The sequence below is a fragment of the Dermacentor variabilis genome, chromosome 1 (assembly GCF_050947875.1).
Source record: "Dermacentor variabilis isolate Ectoservices chromosome 1, ASM5094787v1, whole genome shotgun sequence".
Taxonomy (NCBI): domain Eukaryota; kingdom Metazoa; phylum Arthropoda; class Arachnida; order Ixodida; family Ixodidae; genus Dermacentor; species Dermacentor variabilis.
The window spans coordinates 170072931-170092237 of NC_134568.1; the positions used below are offsets into that span (position 1 = coordinate 170072931).

General features: G+C 43.8%; 1 protein-coding gene across 2 annotated transcripts in view; it reads right to left on the bottom strand.

Moving 5' to 3' along the window:
• The window catches only part of Rgl (Ral guanine nucleotide dissociation stimulator-like), a 158721-nt gene that overhangs the window by 95722 nt on the left and 43692 nt on the right, over positions 1–19307 (bottom strand). For both annotated transcript variants that reach the window (XM_075699469.1, XM_075699477.1), the window contains exons 4-5: positions 6901–6966; positions 2292–2476 (exon numbers count right to left, since the gene is read on the bottom strand). In XM_075699469.1, the coding sequence (XP_075555584.1) occupies positions 2292–2476; positions 6901–6966 (251 nt within the window). The remainder of the gene's footprint in view (positions 1–2291; positions 2477–6900; positions 6967–19307) is intronic.

A 19307-nucleotide genomic window follows, 5' to 3' on the forward strand; every position in this document is an offset into this window, starting at 1 on the left:
AGCCCCCACCAGTCTTGTATTCACATGATTTTAGCTCTGCTTTATTGACTGAGAAATCATTCAATAGCCACCCACTGTATCCTTCTCATGAGAAAGAGGAAGGCTTAAGGTAGAGTACAGCTAATTATAGATATAAAAGATCTCCAAGATAGATTATATTGCTGGTTTTCTAAGACTTGCCCTATCTTTGGATGTGCCCATAAGACCTATGACGCAAACTCATGCTCGGGATTCTTTGCAAAACCACTTCACAAAGCAACATGCTTGGAGGAAAATGGCCAGTGCAGCCCCATAAGCTTATACACTCAGCTTCCATTAATTCTTTGATGGGACAGATGAAATTGATTGTAATATCTGGTGAGGCAAATTGCAGAAGAGGCAGAAGAAATGCCCAAACACACCGTTGATTCATTTGGCAGTATTTGCCCGATTCTAACATGCCCACAAATCCAACGGCCACCCTGTTTTTATGGGTTAGAAGTACAGAAATAATGAAATTAGAGCTCCTAAACAAAGCAGAAATCCAATGCACACCTGATTAAAAAAAAAAAAAAATGCAGCATGCCTTCGATTCCGGCTATCAGAAATAGTTGAAACCAGGAAAGTTCTCAGGAAAGAAACTCGGGAGCAGTCCTGAGGAATAATCACCTTTATAAATTCACGGTTCATCCCCCCCCCCCCAATTCTACACAAAACGATGTGCTCGGTGCATGCGGGGAAGCTGTACCTGGTTTCTATATATTGCCTTGTTACAATAAAGGCAATGTTGTTAGCGCTTGTGTTGTCATTCTTTCACTTGTCCTCGTCTTACGCACTGCTTACCGCGCCAAATATGTAGCACCAACTAGCCCAACGTTGATCCCTCATGTAAATACAGTAATCATGCCTACTGCTCTCACTTGAAAAATGTCTTATGGCAGGCCAAAAATAGGTATTTTCAGTGGGACATGTCTTCAACATAATCGCTGTCCCCTAGCACTGCCAGCCCTACCAAGATCAGCTGCAGCCATTGGGGTTATGACTTGGGTCACAACATTTAGGTCAGGCACGTTTGTGCCGACCAGTCAAGTTCAAATAAATTACAGTCGACTTCCATCAATTTCACACTGATGGGACTGACGAAATTAATCTAATTATCTGGTAGGTCGAATTAAACAAGATGCAGAAAATAATGCCAAAACACATCACAGATTCATTTGGCAGCATTTGCCCGACTAACAGGCCCTCGAATCAAACCCGCACCAACTTCCTGTGCGTCCAAAGTAGAAAACTATGTAGAAATGAAAATAAAACTCCTAAACAAAGTAGAAATCTAACGTGCACCGGATTGTTTAGCAAGAAAAATGGGCAAGGCTCTAATATGTGCTGCACAAAGGTTGCCGGTTTTCTAAATCAGCTTCGTGGCAGAGCATTCGTGTTATGCGATAAAACATACAAATGCCGCGAAGGCAGTTTTGGTTTTGTATCCGATTGCACTACGCAGGCAATTTCCGGCTCAATTATTTTTAAAAAAGAAGGCATGCATTACAATCACATAAATACCGTAATCAGACATTGTGATCTATGGTTATTGTTTAAAATTCTTCCTAGCGCAGGGTGAAGATAGGCATTTTCGAAGGGAGATTATGTGTCTTCAACACATTCACTGGCCCCCAGAGCCCCGCTGAGACCAACACTGCCATGAAAGGGGTCAGCATTGGGGTCGGGCATGTGCGTGCTGATTGGCCAAGTTTGAATTATACAGCGAAGGTCAATTTTAGGATCTAAATAACAAAAATTTGGGCCCACAGAAACGCAATGGGCTCCAGCTGGAACATTAGGTTCAGATCGAATTAACAGGAATCAAATTAACGGCAGTTTACTGTATCTGGAGAGGCTCAATTTCAGGATCGAAATAGCGAAGGTTTTGGCTCATACAAATGTATGGGAGCCAGCTGGGACCTTCGGTTGGTATCACATTGACGAAAAGATCTAATGAGCTGGAGCTGAATTGATGAAAGTATACTGTACCAGGCACAGGATATGAGTGCACATCACTATAAGTAAACCAATGCTGCTGCTATCTTGAGTTGTTGAATGGCTCAATCTTGTAATTGTGAACTAAGCACCATGTAGCAGTTACTTGGCACATAGTGGTGGTAGCTCCAGGTTCAAGGCTACAACCCACATCAATTTTTTTTCAACAATGAAGATTTGAGAAGACTACAGCTTGCGTTGTTATTGTGCAACACTTCAAAAAAAGAAATCTCTATTCCTTTACCAAGGTGAGTTGCATACAATTCAAAACTTGCCTTTCTCAGGATCCCTTGCAATGAACTGCTGCAGTCGGTGCTTAGCTCTTAACTCCAGGCTAGAACCTGGTTCCAGCTGTGCCTGAGCCAGAGCAACCAGCTGGTGCAGCACTGAGAACTGTGGTGGCTCGTACAGGTCCTCCGGATACATGTCCAGCCACACCACCAGAGTCTGTACCAATGACCTGAACAAACACAAAATTGATCTCAGCATCATTATCAATCCTTCCACATTCCTTTAGGAAAAAGCAGCAGACACCAGTCCTTCAGTTTTCTTTGCTGCTGTCCTATATGACAATGCTGTTACTAGGTGATCAATTTAGCTACAGTAAAGCCTCAGCAACAAACAGCAACCTTTAAGACTTAGTAAGGAGAGGGCTCCCTTGCTTCTACTCCCTCTATTTGCCTCTAGGACATATTGTGTCCCCATCTCTTGGAAGCACTAGCACTGAATCAACAGGCTGCAATAGGCAGGATGCCATGCTTGGGCTGCGTGCACTTGATTTCATCATGTTGATGCAGTTTTTGAGATGCAAGTTTATGCACAATTTACGTGAACATGACTCACTGCCCAATTATGTCATATGAACAATACACGACCCAGTGTGCATATCATAAGCTGCATCGTCATACTTCGGTGTCCACAACCACTGCTGCCATAGCAGTGCAGTACATGATTAAGGCTTTCGTGAATAGCAAATTATTACTATTTTCATGTGAAATACTTCTGCACTATACAGTGGAACCCTGATTATACGACTTTCCCGGGACTGCGAAAAAGCGTCGTAAAATCCGAACATAAATTATGCCTATAAGAATACTACTACTTATTTCGCGTGACGGATTTACGAGAAACTTCAATGTAAACTACTAACATACTCTGCAAGGCTTGGAAACCTAAATTACCAAAAAAGTAAATGTGATAAGAATTAATGCTGCAGTACAGGTACCAATCATGCTTTATTCAAACGAACCTTTACAGCACTCCACTGCCCACTGCCGCGATTCCCGCCAGCCAGTGCAAACTTAAAAAAAAGTCGGTAAGTTTCTTTTGGACCTTGTTTGATCCGTGAACCAAGAGCTTTCGCTCGAGTTGGGCAACGTCCAAAAGGAGGTCCTCTGCGGCGTCGCGTGAACAGATGAAGTTCAGGATGCCGTCTATGTGCCGTAGCATCTCGGCAAACGTGGTAGGCACAGGATGTGGGGAGCACACGCGCCCATCTTCCCCTGCGCCGTTGAGTCGAGAGAGAGCCAGCATAGACAGGGGAGAGGCGCACTATGCCCTCTCCCGATTCTCCCTTGCTCTCGCGACGCGCGCGCGCCCTTCCTCCCCGACTTGCGGGCAGGTAGCTGAGGGGCGAGGAGGACATTCCCCTCGCGCAGGTAAAAAGGTACAAAACAGCGGGACCGGAGGAGACCCTCTCTCTCTGAGGCCGGACCCCTAACTTGCCGGACTGGAGTACCTGCTGCAACCCGTGAGTGACCACGTTGCCTGACTATCCCGGGCAACGAGGCCAGCCTATTTATTACTATTATAGAGAGGACGTCCCTCTGCGAGTGTTCGCTATTGCTAATAGCAATAAACGTTATTACCGTTGACACTGCTGGTTGCCTTATTTGTTCGAACCCGGCGTAGCCGCGATTCCCGCGCTACGGGTTGGGAGTACCACGAAGCGACTGCGTGGGGCTAGATCCAGAGCTTGCCTTCAGCCCTAGCCGCACGCAGAGTAGAACTCCCACAAGGCATGGCATCTGTGGCGTCGTCGTTGTCCTCGTCTGATGTCGCAGCAGTGTCGACACTAGGCAAAGCCTCCTCGATGGCATCATCCAGCGACACCTCGCTGCAGATCGCAACATTGTCGTCGGCCTCCACATACTCGGCGAAGGTTGTGGTGAGGTTTAAACCCTCGAAATAGTCATTGGCGAAGCCTGCATCAGCCTCGAGCGGCATCGAGGTAGTTGCGTCCCCAGCAGAGAAGGCAGTCTCTTGCTTAAAGCCACAGTGCTTGAACGAGTTAACGATTGTGCTTCGCGACACTGTGTTCCACGAACTGGCAATAAAATGCATGGCGTTGAGCACAGTGATTTTTTTCCCGACTCGCTGCGCTCCATAGCCGCCAGCCGACGCTGCACTAACAGATTCCGGTACCCTTGCTTGACGCACTTAATGATGCCGGCATCCAGCGGCTGCAGTCGGTTTGTGCAGTTGGGCAGAAAAAAAAATAACCTTTATGTTCCTCAGGCTGGACATATCAGGTGGGTGGCACGGTGCGTTGTCCACAAAAAGCAATATGTTCCTCGCCTTGGCACCCATTTTGTTATCCAGCTGCTGCAAAAAATGGCTGAAGAGCGAAGACGTCATCCACGCCTTTTTGTTGAAGTTGTAGCTGCACGGCGGCGTCTTCAAGTTCTTAAAGCACCCTGGTTTTGCAAACTTTCCAACAACGAGCACGGGCAGCCTCTCGGAACTGTCCTCGTTAGCACAGAATAGTGCCATCACACGCTCTTTACTACGCTTGCCACCATGACAGCTGTCACCCTTAAACGCAAGGGTTTTCTCGGGCTGCATATGGTAAAAAATACCGCTCTCATCGGCATTGAAAACGTCGCAGGGCTTGCATGCAGCAATCATCTCCGGCAGCGACTCCATCCACTCGTTCGCCATTGAAACGTCCACGGAAGTGCTTTCTCCGCAGGAGCGGCTGTACACAATCCTGTTTCGTTTTTTAAAGCGATCCAGCCACCCGTTCGATGCCTGAAAGTTGTCGATGCCCAGACACAATGCCACAAGGTCCGCCTATTCTTTTAGAATGGCGCAGTCAACATTGATTGCAGAGCTACGTGCCTGATGCAGCCACTTGACGAGAACTTTTTCTAACTTCTCATGCTGCCCTTCTTTTGCCCCTTTCTGCTTGAACCCGAACTTGTTGGCATTCTGCGATATCACCGCTTTGTTTGCCAGGATCGTCTTAAGCGAAGATTCGGGTATCTTCAGGTGCTGGGCAATGCTGGCTTTCATGGCTCCATGCCGCTTTTCTGCTTCCTCGATAATATTCAGCTTATCGTCGAGCGGCAGAACTGTCCGCTTTCGGGATATGGTGCGTCGCATTGCTCCACACAACTCAAAACCTCCGCTGAACGCTGGTCGCTAGGGTTACGACAAACAACACGTGCAATAAACCTGGGCCTCTTCGCGCTACCTTGTCGGCGATCTGCTACTAGGAAACTGGAAGGAGAAAAATGCTTCTCCAACGCGACGAGAGGCGACGCTGCCGCCAAGAAGAGAGGGAGAAAGTGATTGTGGAGAAGAAAAGGTGGTATTTCAGCACAGCAGGCATCGTGGGCAGCTGCTGGTGGGGGGGAGAGAAACACTTAACCAACGTGACGAGAGGCGGAGCCACCGAGAAGAGAGGAAAAATATGATTGTGGAGAAGAAAAGGCGATATTTCAGCACTGCGAGCGTCGTGGGCGGCTGCTGGTGGGGGAGAGAGAAACGAACGGTGAGACGAGGCAAGGAAGAAAGCTGCGCCGGAGCGAACAGGTCGAGCGGTGTCAAGTGCTCCGAATGCGGAGAGATGGAGCAAGGAAAGAGACCCGTGGCACTTTTCTTTCGTCCGTCATTCCGTCCCGCGCTTCGCGAGGGTCGTCGTATAATGCGAGTCAGGCGTAAAATTGCGTCAGATAACCGGGGTTTTTAATGCATTGCTTCTATAGGGAGTTCGCCGGGACTGCGCTAATCAGTCATAAAACCTGGGTCGTTGCAAAACCGGGGGACGTATAACCGGGGTTCCACTGTATGCGTAACCATCCAAGCAGTTAGGCATAACCTATTACTTCATTGAAGCAGTAGTGGAGAGTTTCAACAAGCCCTTCTATTTGTCATGTAGTTCACATACGAGCAATAGTTTCAATTTGTGCCATTAGCATACTGCAGCTTAGAGCACCTGCCACAACTTGGTTTAGCATGCGACATTCATCATTTCCAACAAAATTTCTTGGTGTGGTGTATATAGAAGGGAAGTTGCATAGATTTCTGAAGACTAGGATCTTTTCTTGCCAAATACAGCTCACAACAACAGTGAACTAATGTCGGTTTCCTTGAACTGGTTATCCCTTGTCTTTATTTTCTTTACGTGCACCCTGGGTATTTCATACCTTCCATTCATGAGCCAAAACAGCCGTTCTGAGATTTGTGGCCACTTGAGACCCCGCTCAAAGGCTGTCATAATAATATGCAAAGCAATAAGTGACTTTACCCACCTTCACAACTTTTACAAACTTTCCCAAGTTAGCTTTATTTAGCCACCCACTGCCTGGTAAAGATTAATGTGCATGTGTTAGATGCATGTCAATCAAGACATTTTTATTATGCAGCAAGATTTTGTGTGGATACTCACTACCTCTGACAGTACAAATAGGCCTTCGTGTGCTTTTTAAACATCAAATGAATGTTTGGTATTCGTAAATATGACCACAAATTTGAATGATAAAGTTAATTTGTACTGAACTTCCCCTTAATCTTTCTGGTGCTTTATATATCTGAAGTTGCCAGCATGATTAGGCTGAAAGGTGCTTTGCACAAAAGATAAAGAAAATGGCACTCAATTACTGGTGATGTCGCTGAGATGTTGCGCTGAGGCCCTTTGCACCATCCCGGTTCCTCAGCTCCCGAAACCTGTAAACAGGCAAGTTATTTCCAGAAGCAGCAAAGAGTTAACCTTAAACACAAACACCTATCACTTGAAAGTGGCTTAACACAACAAGTGAGATGACAGGTCTCTTGAACAAAAGCACCTACAAGCTTCGCCAGGTTGCATAGTAGCCAGATAAATGAACACCTTTTAATGCACTAATAATTCAGTACATAAAGGTTCAGAAGTATCCATACACAACTCCTCAGATAATCTTGAGTTCTTTAAAGCAAGAACAACCAGGTAGTGCAAGAACAAAGAACAATAAAATGAGTTAACTCAAGCTAACTTCACTGAGCAATGATAGCTATTTCTGCAAATGACAAAAACTGAATGGATGGATTTGGTACATAATTGAAACAGCTCAACACAGACTAAAATAATCAGAATATCTATTGCTGATACTCTAAAATAGTAAGGCACTTGCAAAATTCTGCTTAAAAGACTGATTCCCATTAATGTAACTCAAAACTAGGATAAATGCCTACAATCATTAATGTCGCTATAATCAGAATGTTGAATCAATAAAAATATGGGTTCAGACTGAGTTCATGGTGCTTTGATATCACTTCTGGCTCTTGGGAATTAAACTAAAGAAAACTAATGGTTTGTGAATTGGTGCTCAATATTAAACCTATTCATCACATTTCTATGCATCACAATGCCCAAAAGCCAATATAGAACTCGTCGCAGACTCACTATGGGCACAGCTGAAGGCACTTCACTAAATATCTTTAAAACATCTACAGTAAAACATTAATTTGGATTTCATGGGACCGAAAAATACGCCCAAATTAACCGAAGGTTAGATCATCGAGTATGCCAAGAAAATAAACGCTTACTGCATCAACATGCTTTGGTTTACTAAATGAATAAGAAAATCCTCTATTTTGCACAAAAGCAGTGTGGAAGCTGTAATGCTCATCATCTCCTAAATGATTAGAGCTCGTAGCGGCAAACACTTTGCAACTTCCTTTGCAGGGTGGCTATGGTGTGTGTCTTCATCTGAGACCATGCTTTTCACTACCACGCGTATATCCCAATTATTTTTTCCAGCGAGCTCGTCGCCAACAGATCATCCATCGCTAGGTAGCCGGTGCTCATCATCCATGACAGGTTTACACACAGTCAAAATGAAACTACTTTCTGCCGAAATCGCTGCGGGCTAAACTACAGACGCTATGGATGTGATCATGAACGATGACCTTGAAGTTTTATAAGGCACATACCTGACGCAGGCACAGAGTCAAAAGAAAACTACCATTTTCTGCAGCAACTGTGGATAAAACATTGTTTCAAAGGCACACGGCAGATGCATGCACCAAGTCAAAATGATACTACTGTTTGTTACAACTTCTGTGGATGAAACCGGTTGCTATTGATGTGATCATGGTTAGCGACTGTGCAGTTACAAAGGCATGCGACCGACCTAGTGTTAAGCGCTGCAGTAAAGTTAAGAATAAAGGCTTTTGAGGCACAAACAGGCACAAAGCATTCCATCATTCATGTACGATTCCACTGATGACTACGACGATTCCTTTCAGTTAAATGTTAGCGCCACTTTTGCCGCTTTGTGTTGCACATTTGCAGCACTCCGTGCTCACCAAGCTCCAAGATTTGTCTGAATTATCTGATATGCAGTCAAATACGTCCAAATTAACAAGCCTCTTGATGCATTAAATAATGCATATGCCTGCTGGGACCAGAGGAAGAGTCCGAATCATTTGATTTTCTGCATTAACGAGGTTTTATTGTGCAACAATAGCACAACTGCGAGTTTTACTCAGTACATTTAGAACAATACACATTCCTTGCTGACATTATGCGAGTGCACATGAATAGGAGGCAAGTGACTGTGCGCACATTGTGAAGCAACGTGGTGACACTAGCAACTGAGTAGCCGAGTTTGTGCAAAATTTCTCTGGCTTGATATAGACTGCATCAAATCACTATGCACTCTCGGGTCAAGCACACATCTTACCTGGCTCTACACTCAAATAATCAGATGCCCCGGTCTGTCAGGGCACCTCTCATGCTCGCATGAAAGAGGTACTCTTTCCCCGTCCATTACGTGCAGCTTCGTCAAACTGATAGCATGTTGCCAGAAAAGGCTGTTAACTTTCTTTGCTTCGAATATTGAGTTTATGGAGCGCTGTGTGCAGTCTCCAGGGAGAACAAAGTAAATAGAAATACCTACATTCTATTGCCTCCAACAATTAATACTCTCCTTTTCATAGAGCAGAAGTGATTAAAGAATATTATGTGCGGATGTAAGCAATTTTACTTTTCAATGTGAGCTGTAGTTGTTGAAGCCAACATCGTGATGGAGTAAAAAAAGAATCTGGTAGCCAGTACCAGGGACGCAGCTGCAGTGGAGTAGGTGGAACATCATGCATGCTACAGACGGTGTATCGGCACTAGGGTACGGAGAGAACATAACAAAATGCACAAGTTACATTTATTTACACATTAGGAAAACAAGAACATCCCTAAATTAAGTTACAGCTAGTGGGCGTCTTACAGTGTAATTTTGCAACCGTGTTCACTCCCTATTCATAGTGGGCCCATTAGTTCTGAAGAGGCTGCAGAGGCACTAGAATAAAAAAATGACCCCCATAGTGATGGCATGTGATGGCGCTTGAGACTACCCTGTGCCACTGAAACCCACCCCATTCGTAGCTGGTTGGGGCTCCTGTGCTTGCACCAATGTACTATGTTTGCGCTCCCTATGGAGACGGACGTGTTCCACTGTGGTCAAAGGGGTTGGATGTCCCTTTGTCTTGCTGCCCAAGTCTCTTCACACTATTTCTTGACTGCATATGCCAAACCCAGGGGCGCGATAAGAAAACAAGTGGGAAGTTTCAGCAAAAAATTGCACACTTGTAGGCCTTACAACTCCAACTGAGCACTGGCTTAAATTTAATGGATTATACCTACTATGGCTGAGCAAGCTCTGTCAAATACGACCACTTCCTCTAGGATCGACAAACGCACGGCCAAGCTGTGCCCTTGAATGCCGTGCGCAAGGCCAAATTTAGCTTTAATTTCACCAAGCCTGGTGCAACAATGGAGTCATCTATACGCATGAAACATGCAATAATGTGTAATGGCTTCTTTTCGCTGCACAACAATAACAAAGTAAGAGGCGCGAGTAGTACGGTAGCAAAAATAATAATGATAACGCCATAACATGCTTTCGTTACATGCAGTTGTAGCAAGCGACCCCATCTCACCGATTTTAAAGATGTTTCATGTCAAAATAATCTGCTACATTGCAAACAGGTTCAATATACAGTGTAATCGTATTGATATGTAGTTGGCGGGAATGAGACATAACAGTGCACTAAACAGTAGCAATACATTAACCAGCAACTATAAATTTACACCCGTTTCAAAACCGTGCCCAGAAAAGAAGGGGGGGAGGGAGAAAAACAAAAGTGTTGCCTTGATAAATGTTACCTAAGAAAACACACACCCTTTTTTTTCTTTTCCTGCTTTTTGTCTGGGGGGTAAAATGAAAGCCTGGTGATTTTGCATGACTGTGCAGTTGTGGACAAGTCATATCCAATAACCTCCGGAAACATGCACCTTGCTGCAGTGCTCTACTAATGCATTGAACTGTGGAGCTTCTCCTAGTTGGACAAGTGTGTCCATACAACAATCGAGTAAATGAGAATGGCTGCCGTATTTTTAAAACATGGCACATTATCCTGTAAGTTCTCTGTGCAGCCCATCATCTACTATGTGAATGCTGTGTTTTTTGGCTGCTTGTACACTGATGCTTCACCATACGCATCAGCATTTGCCAGCCGGCTCACCCTAGACTGCACTCACTGCTGCACGCGTACATTTCATGAAAAACTTGTGTACAGTGGGTTGTCATTGCGCACCTTCTGCACACAGCCTCTCCTGTTATGCCACTCTTGGCTGCACATGTAGTGTATGACTGTGCCAAGTACCTCAACGAACCAATGTGGCAACTTCAGTTGGCTGCTTTCATTTCAGCAAGTGATGCACACTCAGACTGGATTAGCTGGAGGAGACTAGGAAAATGTGATCTGTATGGTCTAATTACATGCTAGAAGTGTGCAGTACACTGCTATTATGCACTACTGCCACATGTGCTGCAAAATGTATGCAAATATACTTATCACAATAGCGTTGATGGTAATCGGTCATACAGGCACATGCATGAAGCCTCTTTAACCAGTCTATGCTATGGTTTACCTTGCACTGAACCTAGGAACACCGATTTGTTGGTCCCTGCACTTCCTGGAAATGCGGATAATGTTTTGAGGCACAGTGCAGTGTCATCCACAAGAGTTGAGATGGCACATGTATACAATGACAAATGAACATGATACTACAGTCAAACTCGGATACATGGAATTATTGTCTATATCAAACAACTGTAACATGCCCTTGGAAATCGCACGTAAAAGTATAGCACTGTACTATGCATTTATTGAACCACCATTCACTGCCACATTCGATACCTATACCAAATGCTACACTGCATTGCACCCCTGAAAGTGCACTTCTAGTGAGACAGCGATCGCTTCTCGTGTCACTGGAAATATTCATGCCGACAGAACAGTATTCTTTTGGCAGATGCTGTCGAACGACATTGAATCTGAAGGGCAGGAGTAAAAAGGAGCAAAGTGCATCTCTTATAATGTGAATGGCTTGTGTAGCAAGCGTGTTACTTGTGCTCCATTATAGAGATTTGCTCTAGTAAGCTTAAGCACAACAGAGCCATTTATTGCAGTGGAGTGTACATGTACTACCTGGAGCTGCTTCTGATCTTCCGATCAGGAACAGCTGCAGGATTGCCATGCTGCTTTATACAAATACCAAATGCCTCCAGATCTGATATGAGTGTTCTATAAAAAAGCGTGGACAGCCCTCAATCTTTGCGCTGAGTGGCTCCAGGCATGAGATGCCAAACTGGAGATGTCTGCACCGCCGGGTTAGTCTTGTAGTTTTCTTGTTTCCGTGAACGGCATTTTAGGCTTCCTTGAGCAGCCAGAACAAATCCGACCCCAACCCCCATTTGGACAAATTTTTATGTTAATTTGCATTTAACAAAACCACCGCACGCCCCCTCCACACTTCACGGAAAGACTATCACGGTAGCGGTGTGAAAGACTCGTACTGTGCCATTCATGGCCACACAGTCTGCGCTGAAAATGTTTCGTGCTCGCATGAATACAACAGTGGGAATGAACTCGGGTGTTCTGCAGGTTGAAACTCACTTTCAAATCAAACAGCGTCTGCATGGTTGACTCGTTGTCGACGTATGATAATCAGCAATTTAACGTGTGTACGGTAAAGGACATGCGGCCGGGGTATGCTCACACGCTATTCGCAGTACAAATGCGCTGATGACGGCATGGTGCATATAGGCTGATTTGCTTCAGCGCTGCATCCATTTCTACATTATCCTGAATAAAAATGAGCAACAAGCACTACGGTGCACCACATCACAGCTGGCCGGGGCAACATGGGCTTTTAGGGTTAGCATTGTAATCAGTTTATCTAGGAAGTTTTGCAGTGCAAGTGATTTGCGACATTTGTTTTTTAAAAAAAGAAAGAAAGAAAAAAGTAAACTTTTGAGGATTCAATGCAGCCTTGAAGTAACAAATTGGTTAATCACCACTTATCCTGATCTCGGGAGTCTGTCCGGAATGTGCGGAGTTTCCAGATAAGCTTCTCAAAGGCATTTTATATTTCAAATTATCGATACAGTATATTGGACTATTTTATGATCCACTTAGAGTTTGATATATCCAGGATTGACTATACATGCATTAAATGGTAGGCATACAACAAGCTACTACTACCAATACATTAGACTATAAGGATAATGGTCAGGGATTTGTAGCAACTACAATTTAGCTGTTAGTACATGTTAAGTTTGTGTGTATTAACGAAGTTCTACTGGGAAACAACTGCTATGGAATTTTGATAGCAGCAGCCACAGTGCGAACAGCCACAACGGTGGAAGAATAGGCAGGTGTCTCAACGACACCTGGAAACGGTTCCTTATGTGTTCATAGTTTGTCTTTCCCACTAGGGGTGCTACAGGATAGGGGGCATCACTTTTCAGCACGAAATCATGGAACTCTAAGGCACGATAGCCACGAGCATGTATAAAAATGGGGAAAAGTTTTGCTAAAACGAAAATGTTGAGCTCAAAGCGCATTTGTTACTTTTTTCACTTAAGTGATGACTGGGGAGCTACAAAGAAATTTCTAGGGGTGCTTCTAGTAAATAACTTCTGGAGGCACTAAATAAATAATTTGTGTTTCAGAGCTTTCTAATATGGCTTACTGGTTGCATGTGGGACGAAGCACAAAAAGGCAGCTTCCAAGTGATTCATGGTCGCACTCACAAATTGGCTCTTTGAATTGCTTTTCACTGTTATTGACATGGTACTTATGTTTTTTCTTTACTAAGGAACTTTTTTGTAATGCTGAAGAGTGAGGGAGCACATGCAGACCACCGGGTTTATACTCGAAATAATAAATTGCGTGGATTGTTGAATATTCATGCACTGGAGGAATAAAAAAAGCAAGTGCACCGCTCAAGTTGCGCACACAAGGTGAGGAATCGCAGCTTGCCGAATGCAGCAATATGTGCAGTTAGCATGCATGCTAACCATGCATATTGCTGCTAACCATGCAAGTTACTTCTAAAATTGTTTTTTCTAATCTAGAGTAGTTTGAAAGTTATTCCTAGACGTTTTTAGCTCACAGTGTCCTAGCTGTGGGGGGACATGCAATTTAGAACACATGCTCTGGCGGTGCCCCTTGTTATGAGAGGATAAGGACATCACTGAACAGAAGTTGAACTCTGCCATCAAGAGCTCGGAATATCATTGTCAGCTTTTGGCTGTCCAGAGAGCCTACAATGTGACAGTTAGGTTATGCCTAACTATCCCCATGTGGGAGCGGCCAGCAGTGTCACTTTTCAGGATCCTTTTAATAAAATTCTTCGTACTATTCATATCCGTACTCTACTCTAAACTTGAAAAAGGGGGGTACCAGCTAACACACAAGGATGCGCACACAACAAAAAGTCATTAGACATGGACAGTCCATATCTAACTACTTTTTATTGTATACGCGTCACTGTGTATTAGGTGGTACACCCCTTTTAACTGGCCCAAGAGTTCGCGCTAATGTACTCTATTCTAATCTTTTATTTACACCGAGTAGTGCCAACCTAGACCGGTATTTTGTAGCAATGCCTTTTCCAGTTCTATGGGCGGCGGCGGCGGCGGCGGCAGCCGCTGCTGCTGCTGCTGCCTATTTAATGTCCACAGCAGGATGAAGGCCTCTCTCTGCCATCTCCAATTACCCTTGTCCTTTGCCAACCAATTCCAACTTGCGCCTGCAAATTTCCTGATCTCATCACCCAGCCCTAGCAAAAATTCTAATAGAAGTTTGTATTAGTTTAATACAGTTTTGTATTAGTTGTATAAGTTTTGTATTAGACCAATAGAAATTTCTATTAGTTGTACTGATTGACCTATAAGACCAATAGAGCCTATGTATTAGGCGTATTAGTCTTATACAAACAGTGTTGCAGGTCTGCTACTTTCGTTATTAGACTGATACGTCCTATTGACTTAATACAGATTGTTGCTGGTCTGTTATGCAACATGCATTGTTGAATTCTGTTGCCCCTTATTGCTGCTTGTTTAATGCGAGGGTGAAAGTTTAAGAAAAATTAAGTCTGTATTGGGGACCATTTGCAGAGAGGTCTCTGATTATTCGCTGAATAATTAAGAATTTTGCTGTACAAAATGTGCAGCACACAGCATTCGCACGTTTCTATTAGTTTCATCGCACTAAGCTTATCTCTCAGCGATATACACGAAAGCGATGGATGCGCGCCTACACGGTCTTGCCAATTTTGTTTCACTGGCGACGTCTCATAACTAGGCCTCTGTTGAGCCTCGTCGCGATGAGTCGTGAGGAAACAGCTAGTGTTTACAACACAGCAAATACTTCGCCACGAAAAAAAAAGCACAACGAACAACCAGCCGTGACCTGCAAGGCAGAGTCGCGATGCCCGGTGGGTTTACGAATGATGGTGCAATCGCAGCAACCATAGTTGTTTGCCACTGAAGTTTCGTTAGTCCCGTATCTCCTGTTGAAGTGCGCATAAAGCAGTGTTAAACTTGTAACCTAAATTGATAACTTAATACCGCATATAAAAGGCCGTAATACTTATTGACATCAATGAGCAGTATTGCAGAGAAGGGAACACGGCAGGCGGGAAGATCGCAAAAGTACAGCCGTAGTCAGCCGTAGTTGCGCACAGCACGTGTGCATTGGCGGCTGCCATGTTGCAGTGTACTGTAGCCATGTCAAGGCGAGGTGTGCGCGATTTTTAGTGAATGAACGATGTGTTTTTAAGGAAGCCGAGGTGCTGGCGTCTGCGCAGTCTTATTCCTGCAGTATAATACTTGGATATGAGTGTTGTGTGACTTCAAAACAACGGAAAGCAACTGTTTTTACCCCTGTGCTTCGTGGATCTATCAGCGTACATCGATGTGATGTGTTTTCGCCGGTGCCGATTCCTTTCCATTTGAAGGTAACTATTGTACTTATTTATGCTTCTATAGTATAGTATAAAGTTGTTTCTTTTTATCCCAATGGTGGATGCACTTCAGTACAGTGTGATTGGGCCGATTGTTGTGCGCATAGCAGCAGTGACATGCATGTTTCCGACAATGCTGTGCAAGATTTCTGTCTAGAGTTGTTCCTTATCTGCCTACAGTTTCGATGTAACACACAGAACATCTTTGGTGCATTTTATGTGCTGTCTAGTTGTTCTGTCATATCAGATGGAGTCATTTTTCTTTATGATAAACATGTCGAACTAAGCATATCACACTTTGTCCTAAAATTAGTTTGGAAATTAAGGGGCCATATTATTCCAATCTAGAAGCAAATATTGCCTGCTTAAACATTTAGTGGTTGAACAAGCACCCTGCTTTTAAATGTTTCTATATGTGTGTATGTTTCTACCCAGGTTTCTTTGACCACTCCAAAAGGACGTTCTCTGGTCGAAGTGGTGGAGTAAAAGCTCTGGCAATCAAGATTGCTGACCTGACGAAGATCTCGAAAGAGAAATCTGTAAAAATATTTGTGTGCTAATAAATGCTCCTAGCAATTATGCCTGTTTTTCATTCTGTAACTGGTGCATTGAAACCTTTTCCTTCACACCAATAGACCTATTAGACTAATACGCCGATATACCTATTAGACTAATATGCCGATATACCTATTAGACTAATACACCAATAGACCTATCAGACTAATAGGCCAATACACCAATAGATCTATTAGACTAATACACTAATAGACATAATAGACTGTATTAGTGTCAATAACCTCATAGGCTATTAGTTTTTGTATTAGAATTTTTGCTAGGGGCCCACTTAATTTTCTGCCGTTCCCCACTGCACTTCCCTTCTCTTGGCACCCACTAACTCTAATGGTCCACCGGTTATCTAACCTACACATTACATGGCCTGCCGAGCTCCACTTTTTTCACTTAATGTCAATTAGAATATCTGCCATCTCCTTTTGCTCCTCTGATCCACACTGCTCTCTTCCGATCTCTTAATGTTACACCTACCATTCTTCATTCCATTGCACTTTGTGCCGTCCTTAACTTATTCTCAAGCTTCTTTGTCAGTCTCCAAGTTTCTGCCCCATATGTTAGCAACGGTAAATACACTGATTGTACACCTTTCTTTTCAATGATAATGGTAGGCTTCAAGTCAGAATCTGATAATGTCTGCCATATGCACTCTAACCCATTTTTATTCTGTAAATTTCCTTCTCATGATCAGGATTTCCTGTGAGTAATTGACCTTGGTAAACATATTCCTTCACAGACTCTAGAGGCTGACGGGCGACCCTGAACTCTTGTTCCCTTGAGTATTGATCATCATCTTTGTCTTCTGCATATTAATCTCCCCCCCCCCCCCCCCAACCCTACTCTTACACTCTCTGTCAAGGTCCTCGATCATTTGTTGTAATTCGTCCCCAGTGTTGCTGAACAGGACAATTTCATCTGCAAATCGAAGGTTGCCGAGATATTCTCCGTTGATCCTCACTCCTAAGCCTTCCCAGATGAACAGCTTGAATACTTCTTCCAAGCATGCAGTTAATAGCATTAGAGACATTGTGTCTCCTTGCCTTACCCCTTTTCTGATAGGTATTTTTCTACTTTTCTTGTGGAGAAACAAGGTAGCTGTGGAATCTTTGTAGATATTTTCGAAGATTTTCGAAGATATTCAAGTATATCTCCTATACTCCTTGATTACATAATGCCTCTATGACTGCTGGTATCTCTAAGGAACCAAATGCCTTTTCATAATTTATGAAAGCCATATAGAGAGGTTGATTGTACTCTGCAGATTTATCAATTACCTGATTGATGACATGGATGTGATCCATTGTAGAGCATCTCTTCCTGATGCCAGCCTGTTCCTTTGGTTGACTGAAGTCTAGTGTTGCCCTTATTCTATTGGAAATTATCTTGGTGAATATTTTATATAATGCTGGAAGTAAGCTAACGGGCCTATAATTTTTCAATTCTTTAACATCTCCCTTTTTGTGGATTAGTATAATGTAGGCATTTTTCCAGTTCTCTGGGACCCTTGAAATTGTGACACATTTTGTATGAGGGCTACCAGTTTTTCAAGCATTATGTCACCTCCATCTTTGATTAAACCTACCGTTATTCCATCTCCTCCTGCTGCTTTTCCCCATTTCATGCCTTGCAAGGCCCAACTTCATCGCTAGTTATAGAAGGAGCCTCTGTAACCTGTTAATTACTACTTTGAATGAAGTATCGTGGCTGCTCTAGGTACTGTACAGGTCAGTATAGAATTCTTCCGCTGCTTTTACTATACAGTAAAAGCTTTTTAATTCACAACTCATTAATTTGAAATTTCGGATAATTTGAAGTAGCCGCCGTGCTCTGCCCAATGTATTGAAAGCAATATGTAACGCATCCTGCTCATTCAAACTGAAATCTGCACCGCCACTGATAATTCAAACTCTGCGCCATCATGGATGGGGAGAGTGCGAGTGCGCGGTAGCACGTTGGCGACGCTGGTATCGCCGCGCAGCTTTGCTCTTTCCATCTGCAGCCCTTTGTATAGGCCTGACTGGAGAGAGAGTCATTTGTGCCTGGCCAGGCATGACCAATGCCTTTGTTGCAGGTCGGTTCTCTCCTCCTTTCAAGACCTTAGAGATAAAAACGTGGACATGGCACTGCATGCTTATTTTTTCCTTTTTCTTTCTTTTTTCACGTTGCATCTTGGAGGCTATGCCCTTTCTCTGCGAGGTGTTCTACCATGAAGAAACACCAAGTAATGTCTGAAACATGGCGGGCGTGACGTTTATTGGCGCTCGCAGTGTCAAAAATCCTTTGAGATTCGGGGCTATTACTCAAAGGAAAGCATCGTTTGGATAAGTGTTTGGACGCCACCTATATGTATAGTAGAACTCTGCCGTGTGCAGCCGGTTGCGGTACGGTTGTGCAGCCGGTTGCGCCCTTACTGCCTCTAGGTTGACCTGTTTCTTCTTGATCAATTTTGCTCTTTCTCTCTTCAAATTGAGGTGAATCCTAGCCCTCACTAACCTATGATCACTGCATTTTACCCTAACACTTCTACATCCTGCATTATGCTGGGATCAGCAGAAAGTATGAAATCTATTTCATTTCTTGTTTCACCATTATGGCTTTTCCAGGTCCACTTTCTGTTCCAACGCTTCCTGAAGAAGGTGTTCATTATTCGCAGCTTATTCTTTTTCGTGAATTCTACCAACATCTCTCCTCTAACGTTCCTAGAATCGATGCAGTAGTTGCCAATCGCTTGCTCACCAGCCTCCTTTTTCACCACTTTTGCACTGAAGTTGCTCATTACTACAGTATATACTGAGTTTACAATTTGCTCATCACTAATTCGACATCTTCATAAAACTGTTCCATTTCTTCATCATCGTGACTGGAGGTTGGAGTGTAGGCTTGCAAGAGCTTTATTCTATACCTCCTATTTACCATATTTACTCACATAATGATCACATTTTTTTGTCAAAAAAATTGACATTGAAATTGAGAGTTGACAAAAAAATTTTTTTTTTCATCCCGCATTTGCTGCGAGATGACAACAGGTCAACAAGCAGGCAGCTGCTAGGGTGGCTAGAATTGGGAGGTGTGAGGACCGTGGAACCGCCGCCATTACCTAGGGAGGCCCCGCTGCGCGTTTCTCCCACTGGAGGAAAATTCGGCG